Here is a 9,668-nt window from a genome sequence, read left to right as displayed (position 1 = left end):
GAATACAAAAATATTCTATATTAAACAATATTTTGTATAAAACAGTATTTTGTATAAAACGATATTTGTCATAAAACAATATTTGTATAAGACAGTATTTTGCATAAGAAATTATTCTGTATAAAACGAAATTCAGTATAAAACAGTATTTTGTATAAAGCAGTATTCAGTACATAATCTTATTTTGAATACAAAAATATTCGATATTAAAAAATATTTTGTATAAAACAGTATTCTGTATAAAACAGTACATATTTGGCATAAATCAGTATTCTGTATAAAACAGTATTTTGTATAAAACGATATTTGTCATAAAACAATATTTGTATAAGACAGTATTTTGTATGATACAATATTTCGTATAAAATAGTTCGTATTTGTCATGAAACAGTATGCTGTATAAAACAGTATTTTGTATAAGAAATTATTCTGTATAAAACAGTATTTTGTTTAAAGCAGTATTCAGTATAAAATGTTATTTTGCATAAAACAATATTTTGTATAAAACGGTATTTGTCATAAAACAATATTTGTATAAGAAATTTTTCTGTATAATACAGTATTGTGTATAAAACAATATTCTGTATAAGACAGTATTGTGTATAAAACAATATTCTCTATAAAACGAAATTTTGTATAAAGCAGTATTCTGTTTTAAACAGAATTACTTTTTTGTCCATACTCTAATTTCGGGATCAGTTAAAAGTGATGAGCTAAATCGCAGTTGATTCTGACTGATTCTAATAATGCGGATGCGGCGACTGACAAATCAATCCAAATTCAATTTTAAAATCAGTAAAAAGTCGATTTTGAAATCAGTTAATTTGATGCTCTGATTAAATCAGTCATTTTGAATTAACTAACATGTAATTCTCACTAATGAATCAGTGATTTTGAATTCTCAAAAAATTCACTTCCACTGACCGAATTTCCAATTTTTAATTATCTAAACTTAAATTTGTATTCAATAAATAAGACGTTTTAATATACATGACCAGGAAATTTCACTAATTGAATTATTGTATTGGACGAATGACAAATCAATCGAAAATCAGTTTTTAAATCAGTCATTTTGATGCACTGATGAATCTAGTCATTTTGAATGAACTAATATGTAATTCTCACTGATAAATCAGTTGTTTTGAATTCTGAAATCAGTAATTTCCACTAACCAAATCACCATTTTTCATTATCTAAACTTTAAGTTTCATTGATTAAATTATTGTCATTTTGAATAATAGATGGAGGGAATTCCACTGATTGAATCACTCATTTATAAAATTTAATACATAAATTTGGATCTGTTAAAAGTAGCTGATTTGCAATCAATTATCACTGAATCCAATAATACGGATTCAACGACTGACAAATCAATTGAAAGTACGTTTTAAAATCAGTCATATTGAATGATCTGACCTGTAATTACACTGATGAATCAGTTATGTGTAATTCTGAAGTCAGTAACTTCCACTGGCCGTATCGCCAATTTTTAGTGATATAAATATTAACTTTCATCGATTATATTGGTGATTTTGAATAACCTAAATAGGAAATTAAACTAATTGAATCAGTCATTTATCCAGCATTCGGTATGAAACAATACTTTTCATATTTTACTGTATGCAGTTTAATTAATAATAAATATTTGAGGTGAAAAATGTTAAACATGCAAAATGGCGATATATTTTAATCAGGAATAATGAATTATTTATTTATTTCTAATTTTTAGGAGAGGATCAGTATCGAGGAGCAGGCGGAAGCAGTAGCGGAAGTCCTCCTGCGAGTCTTCTCGTCGTTCCTCAGCCTCTGACTGTGAAACCCTCGCACCCCTCTCACCTGAATCCCCACCTTGGCGGACCCCATAATCACCCTCCGAGAAAGTACCAGTGCAAAATGTGCCCTCAGGTGAGTCAATATTCTATAGTCTCTAAAAAAACTTTAAAAGTCTTTCATTAAAATTATAAGAAGCGAACTAAGAGGCGAGACAATTCCCGCTGACTTCGAAAACCTGCGGGACATTTACGCAGCTCCCTGAACTCTCAAGTACTTTTTTCCTCTCCGGGTGTGTCTTTCAAGAAACGAAAAGAGGAGAGGAAAAGGAGAAATTTAAGTCTCGAGCTAAAAATCACAACACTTTTCACTTCCTTCAATTAGAATTATAATTTAATGGATCAGTTTAGGTTTAGGAAAATATATTTCTAGCCAGATTGCACTGCAAAAAATTGCCCTTGAAAAAGTTACGAAGTAGTAGCTAGGTCACGGATACGAGAAAAATTCATGTGGTATTGATGTATTTTCGTAAATAATCTTCGAACTTTGAGACACAAGCAAGTTTTCGTCAATAATTACAAAAATATTATGAATTATTCTAAAAAAAATTATCAGAGAACTAACAAGCTGGCACGACAAATCTAGGAAATATTCTCCGAGCTGGGAATTTATCAATTATAATCTAAATCGCTTAAATAAAAATTTTATTTTTATATATTTATATATTAAATGTTCAGAAACTGTTTGTAGAAAACTCAAATTATTCATAAAGAAGTACGGACACATTTTTTACACGTCTACAGTATTATGCAATCCAAAAAATAATTCTTTTATCCAAAGAAAATTTTTTGAATGAAAAAAAAATGTATTACCTTTCAGTCCAAAAAAGTGTCTTTGATACAAAGAGATTTCTTTTGTGTCAAAGAAATGATTTCTTGTTCAAAAGAAAAATTGCCTTTAATTCAAAATAATATTTTTCCTTTTTGAAGATACTTTTGTTTAGATGAAAACAAAATTATCTTTCAAAAATGGTGTTATTTAATTTGTTTTCTGAATTAAAATAGGGATACATTGTATTTTTAACATTTTTATTCAGTTCTAACAAAAGATGGTTTCATTTTTTATTTATTTTCAAGATTTACATGTTTAAGGTATGTAATTTTGAACAGTTTTTTAAAGTTCAAATTTGAAGATTTACAATTAAAACTACTTCAATTTTAACGATACATAATTTGAAGTTCTTCAATTTTTAAGATTTACAATTATTGAAAACTTAACATTTTTAAAGCTGCTTAAATGAAAATTCTTTGATTATGATGATTTTAGACATCGAAAATCAAGTTTTCAATCCCAAACTGAAGAAATTTCGAATGTATGTAGTTATAAATAAATGTTTAAATTTTTATTTAAAAAAATTAATTTGCACCTCAAAAAAGGGAGTTATAAGTACTGTATGTACTGTATAATATTATTACATTTTTCAATGAAATTCATAATTTTTCTACAAAAATTATGATACCTTAACCAAAAAAACTAATTTTTAAGAAAGTAGTTCAACTTTCAACCAATGAGTTAAATTTTCAACCTAAAAAGAATAATTGTCTACCAAAAAAGACGAATTTTCAACAAATAATTTCATGTTCAATGAAATAGTTAAATTTTATGTAAAATAAATTAGTTTTCAACCCAAAAATGAAATTTTGAAGAAAGTACAAACATTTTTTCACCCATTAGTTCAGTTTTCAACCAAGAAGATTAATTTTTTACGAAAAAAGACGAATTTTCAACAAATAACATGAATTTTTAACAAAAAAGTTAATTTTTAACAAAATACTTTAATTTTTGATAAACAAGAATAATTCTCTTTCAAAAAAGACGAGGTTTCAACTAACTCAAATTTTCAACAAAATCGTTGAATTTTCAAAGTTACAGAACAATAATATTTAAACAAAAATATATTATTTAAATTTTCAATAGAAGACATTAATTTTCAATATGAAAAAGTATTTAAGAAAACAGTGGAATTTTCTATCACATATTGAATTTTATTCCAAATTTTTTATTGCTAAGACAAAAAGACGAACTTTCTATACAAAGCAATTGAATTTTTAACCAAATAGTTCAATAATTCTCGGTTAAAACAGTTCATTACTATCCTAAAAGAGGAAGTTTAAACAAAGTAGTTCATTTTTTTCACTTTGATAAAAAAGACAAACTTTCGTCAAAATAGTTGAATCCTCAACCAAAACAGATTTATTTTTCAGCAAACAGTTGCATTTTCAACCAAAAAATGAATTTTCTACAAAAAAAAGACTAATTTTCAACAAATTACATGCATTTTTAGCGTAAAAGTTCATTTGCAATCAAATAGTTAAATTTTAAGTAAATGAAATTAGTTTTTAACACAAAAGAGAAGTTTTCTAAAAAATACACCAATTTTTAACGAAATAGATGAATTTTAAACCATAGAGTTGAATGTTTAACCAAAAAATTGATTTTATTTCAAAATGACGAGTATTTAATAAAATCGATATAAAGAAAAAACGAATTCTTAAGCAAATAAAGTAGGGGAAACCTTTCTACAGAGGATAATCATGCATTAAAAGCACAAATCAAAGAATATTTATTAATTTAATTAAATAAATTATTTTAGCTTTATTATTATTTTTAATTAATTATTATCCATTGTAGGTTGCACTCTACACTGTAGGTAGGTTCTTAATTGAATTTTTAGTCTAGAAAGGATTACTTTTTAACTCAAAGTGGAATATACTTAAATTTGCATTGATAAAAAAAATGTTCAATTTATAAAAGCGACCCCCCCCCCCCTCCCACCTAAAAGTTCCTAATCAATGTGAGGTATATAATTGAAAAATATAAATAAAGTGGAATTTATCGCCTTATTATATTCAATTTTAAAAGTTCTTTTTAATCTTTGGGGGAGATGCCCCCTCCTTTCACATACATTCCTCGAAGAAAATCCACCTCCCCCCACTACATTTTTTTTGAATTCGTCCTTGTACCTGGAACTTAAAAATGTTGAATTTTTAAAGGTAGAAAATGAGGTATCTGAAAATTTTACTTCAAAAATAAGACTCCAATCCTAATCGGAGCGAAAAATCCATTTGTCAACATAAACATTGTAAAAGACCCATAGGAAAACAGTGGCGACAGCTCAATTTTGGAAAATCGGCTCGCCAACCCTTCTTTAAATTACCTGTCCTTCTGGGTCTTCCAGATATTCTTTTACCTGGTTTTTGGGACCGCAAGGGAAAAAGGGTGATCTTTAGGGGCCAGGGGCCGTGTTTGGGGGGGGGGGGATTACCACGAGGCCAGAGCGAAAGAAAAGTGGTTCTTGAATGGCCCCCGTATTTTATAACAGTGGCACAGAAGTGCGAGTACCTAAATTCTGAAACCCTCGTGGCTTCGGTCTTCTTGTTGGTGTCTACCTCTCGAACAATTTGCCAAACCAGTGTTAGTGTTTATTTTTTCCTTCCCACTCTTTTCAACTTGAAAAGTCCTTTTTTCGCCTTTCGTCTCTGTCACGTATCGTAAATCGACAGCACGGGCCAAAAACCGTAAAGGGTTAACTTTAACGTACTATAAAACGAGCCATTCATTGACGCCAACGGGGCAAAGGAAAAAAGTGACCACTTTTATTACTTGGAAATTTTTATTACCGGACCCCCTAATCCGGAAGCTTTTTCCTCATTATACCTTTTTCGGATTAGAAACTAGATTCTAGGATCTAGAAACTACTGAAAAATTTCTCGTCGTTTTATAATCTTTTTTTAAGTGTCGTGGACTTTCCCAGGGAAACAAAATTTTTTGGCACTTTAGTTCTTGTTCCTCAGTATAGGACTCTTTGGTAAGGGGCCGTGCATAAATTACCTAAAGACCGTAGTTATTTTCAAGTGTGTGAATCACGAAAAAACAAAAGTTTAACACTTTGGTGGAAAATCCAAATATTTAGACGAAAGGTAAACGATTTTGTTTAAAATTAATTTTTGTTGTTGAAAATTAATTATTTTAGTAAGAATTTTTTTAATGGAACTATTCTATTTTTTTATGCAGAAAATTCATCTTTTTTAGATGAAACTTTAAATATTTCGTTAGTTAGTATTTTGTTCAAATTTCGTCTTTTTTTGGGTACAAAATGAATCTTCTGAATTGCAAATTCAACTGTTCAGTTGATAATTTATTACATTTTTCGCTGAAAATTCATCCTTTTCGTTAATAATTCATCTTTTTATGTTAAAAATTCAACAATTTGATTAAAAAATTTTTTTTTTCTTGACTTTTTGCTTTGAAAATTCATTTATTTTTGAAGAAATTTAATCTTCTTTTTGTAATATTAGCAACTGTCTGGTTGAAAATTAATCTTTTTTGGTTGAAGATTGAACTATTTTGATGAAAATTCGTCTTTTTTTATAAAATTGAACTATTGTGCTTTATTTAAAATTCAAATATTTTTTGTGGAAAAATCAACTATTATATTTTTTAAATAAAAATTTATATTTTTAGGTTGAAAATTCATCTAATTTGTTGAAAATTCTTCCTTTTAGTTGAAAATACATCTGTTTAGGTTGAAAAATGATCATAGTTAAAGATCGATCATATCAGTTTAAAATTAATTTCTTTGCCTGAAAATTCGTTTAGTTTTTGTTCAAAAAGTTTGTTTTACATAAAAATGTAAATATTGTTTTTTTTTTGTTCAAAATTCGTCTATTTTGGTAAAAAATCAATCCTGTTCATTTAAAATATAACTATCTTATTGTAAATTTATCTACTTTGTGAAGAAATATACATTTTTTGTTGAAAATTATTCTGTTTTAGTAGAGGTTTCAAGTCTTTAAATATTTATCTTTATTGGTTGAATTAAACTGTTTTTATTAAAAATTACAATCTTTTTTTCGTTGAAATATAAACCACTTCCTAAAAAATTAATTTTTTGGTAGTAAATTCATAATTTTAGTAAAAAATGTATTTCTACGTTAGAATTAGAAAATTTAACTATTTCATTGTTGATTTGTCTTCTTGGTTAGAAATTCAGATTTCTAAATTGAAAATATAACTACATATTACATTTTTGTTTGAAAATTGATATTTTTTTTGATAAAAGTTCAATTATTTGGTTGAATATTTATGTATTTTGATATAAATTCGACTTTTATAGTACAAAATTAATCCTGCTTATTTAAAATTGATGTATTTTGTACAAAGTTCTTTTTTTTAGATTGAAAATTATACTTTTTGGTTAAAAATTGATCTATTTTCTTCAAATTAATTTTTTTTTTTGGTTGAAGGTTCATAATTTTCGTTAAAAATTTAACTGTTTCCTTGGAAACTAAACTGTTTTGTTGACAATTTATTAACCTTTTGCTCGAATATTCAAGAATTTTCTAGACTTTTTTCAGAAAATGCATTCTTACAATCTAAATTTAACTGTTCTTTTTTAGTTTAAAATTGACCTTTTTTAAATTCAACTATTTGGTAGTAAATTTATTAAATTTGTTGAACTTTCAACTATTTTGTTAAAAAAATTTTGCGTTTTGTTGAAAATTGGAGCTTTTTGGTAGAAAATAATTCTTCTTGGCTGAAAATTCAACTATTTGGTTAATAAAAATACTTTTTGTTGTTGTAGAAAATCATTTTTTGTTTTGTTTCGGTTAAAAATGCCACTGGTTTGTTAAAAATGAAACTGTTTTTGATTCCATATAAAAGAATTTCTTAGTTGAAATATTAAATATTGCATTTTTCGTTGAAAATTCATCTTTTTCGTTAACCCTACACGGATCCTGTGCGGGACAAATGTGCCCCACGCGAAATTCAATTAATTCTCCTGAGCAAATATCTCTGATTTTTTGGTGCAGACCCTAACCGTAATTCAGTTCGAGTATCCTAGAGTGCGGTGAAATGGTTGATGTTGCCGGCTGTTCGCTGTCTGTGCGCTTGGGGCACATTTGTCCCCCAGAGGATCCGTTACGTTTGAGTTTCGTCACGTTAAGTCAATTTCATATTTTCATGTAAATAAACGCATTTGACGTATATTTACAGTATATCATGGTATTTTAATGTTTCGAATTGATTTTTTGTAATTTAAGTGAAAATTATATGTAAAAATTACTAAAAATGTGATATATATCAATGTAAAGTTGTTTTCTTTAATTTTATTCATACAGTGCTCTAAAATTTCAATAATAAATCAATTAATAAATGACAAATGAATAATTGTTGTTTTTATTAAAGATGTCCAGAATATACGAACTAAAAAGTGCCGATGCTGTGATTACAGTGTCGCAGGAAGTAGAGGGAAGTTGCAACCGACCTGTGTGTGACGAACATAGGTTGGTCTTGTGCAACCTTTGCACCGAAGTATATTGAGCTTATTTGATGTAAAATTTATTTTAATTAATTGTTTTTTAATTCAATTTTATTTCGAGAATTAGTTTAAAAATAAAAATAATTTTTTATAAAAGGCTTCTTTTTTTAATTCTGGTGATTTTTTCCTATCTTTCAAACTAACTTGCCGCTTTTTCATTGAAAAAAACTTTTTCTTAATTTTTTTATCTTTATTTAAATGAAACCATCTTATTGTACATCAGAAAATAAAGAGATGGGCCTATTATATATTCAAATTATTGATAATAATAAGAATTCTGCCCGCACTTATGATATTTCTCATTTTCTTAAATTTTCTAACTTCGAATGTTCAAATAAATATACTTTTTGGAAGAAACCTAATTATAACCTATATCACCTTAAGGTGAAATTTGTCCTCTTCAAAATGGCGTTTGAAATTTTAAAATTAGTTTATTATAAAAGCAATGACATGATTTTTTCCAAAAAATGCCAAAAACACGATTTTTCGCGATTTTTATTTGTATAAACATTTTTTTCAACATTTTGAATTCATTGAAACAGGATGTTATATACAACAATCTCTTCGAAATTAAAAAAGAAGAGAATGGTGTATATTAACATCTGATTCCGATGAAAGGAAAAGATTGTGCACAAGGAAACCAAATGGGGGACATTTGTTACCCAGGAGCCGGTGAGGACAAAAAAAAGTATAGGATCCGTCTAGGGTTAAAAATTCATCTTTTTAGATTTGAAAGTTCAGTCATTTATTTAAAAATCATCATTTTTAGTTAAAAATTCATCTGTTTGATTGAAAATTCATCTTTTTGGCTTGAAAATTAAACAACTTGTTTGGAAATTTCTTTCTTTCTTTCTTTACTTTTTGGTTTGAAAATTCATTTATTTTTGTCGAAATTTCATATTTTTTGATTATAAATACAACTTGCTCGTGCAACAATATTCTTTTTCTGTTAAAAATGAACTTTTTGTTGTTGAAAATTCTATTTTTTTGTTTAAAAAAAAAAAATCTTTTTGGCTTGAAAATTCAACAATTTAATAGGAAATTAAACTTTTCTACTGAATTGTGAAATTATCGTCTTTTCCACCAAAAAAGATTAATTGGCAACGAGGCATGTAACATTCGATATTTCAAACATACAATTGCATTTTTAACCATAAAGGAATAGTTGAATTGTAAGTTAAAAACATTTATTTTCGACTAAACATGAAACGAATATACATTAGAATAGTTAAATTTTCAACCAAAGAGAAGCTTCAACTAAAAAAATTAATTTGTACAAAGTAGTTGAATTTTGGATAAAAAGATGACTTTTTAAAAAATATTTGAAGTTCCAACGAAATAACAAAATTGTCTACTAAATAATATATAATTTTCAACCAAACGAGATTAATTTGGAACCAGAAATATAATAATATAACTTTTTCAATAAAAAAAGAGAACTTCCACACAAACATACTCTCTAAATCTAAATCTAAGTTCGTAATGTTATTTCAACTTATACCCCCTCCCTCTGTTA

At 27.0% G+C, this 9,668-nt stretch overlaps 1 protein-coding gene across 1 annotated transcript in view; it reads left to right on the top strand.

Annotated features, from left to right (window-relative positions):
- Window positions 1–9,668, top strand: part of LOC117174585 (zinc finger protein rotund-like) — a 174,905-nt gene that overhangs the window by 102,006 nt on the left and 63,231 nt on the right. The window contains exon 5 of the mRNA XM_033363818.1: window positions 1,730–1,905. Within this exon, the coding sequence (XP_033219709.1) occupies window positions 1,730–1,905 (176 nt within the window). The remainder of the gene's footprint in view (window positions 1–1,729; window positions 1,906–9,668) is intronic.

This window comes from Belonocnema kinseyi, chromosome 1, assembly GCF_010883055.1.
Source record: "Belonocnema kinseyi isolate 2016_QV_RU_SX_M_011 chromosome 1, B_treatae_v1, whole genome shotgun sequence".
In the NCBI taxonomy this organism is placed as follows: Eukaryota; Metazoa; Arthropoda; class Insecta; order Hymenoptera; family Cynipidae; genus Belonocnema; species Belonocnema kinseyi.
Note: the sequence above shows the minus strand (reverse complement) of the source record. Positions and strands in the feature narration are given on the sequence as shown.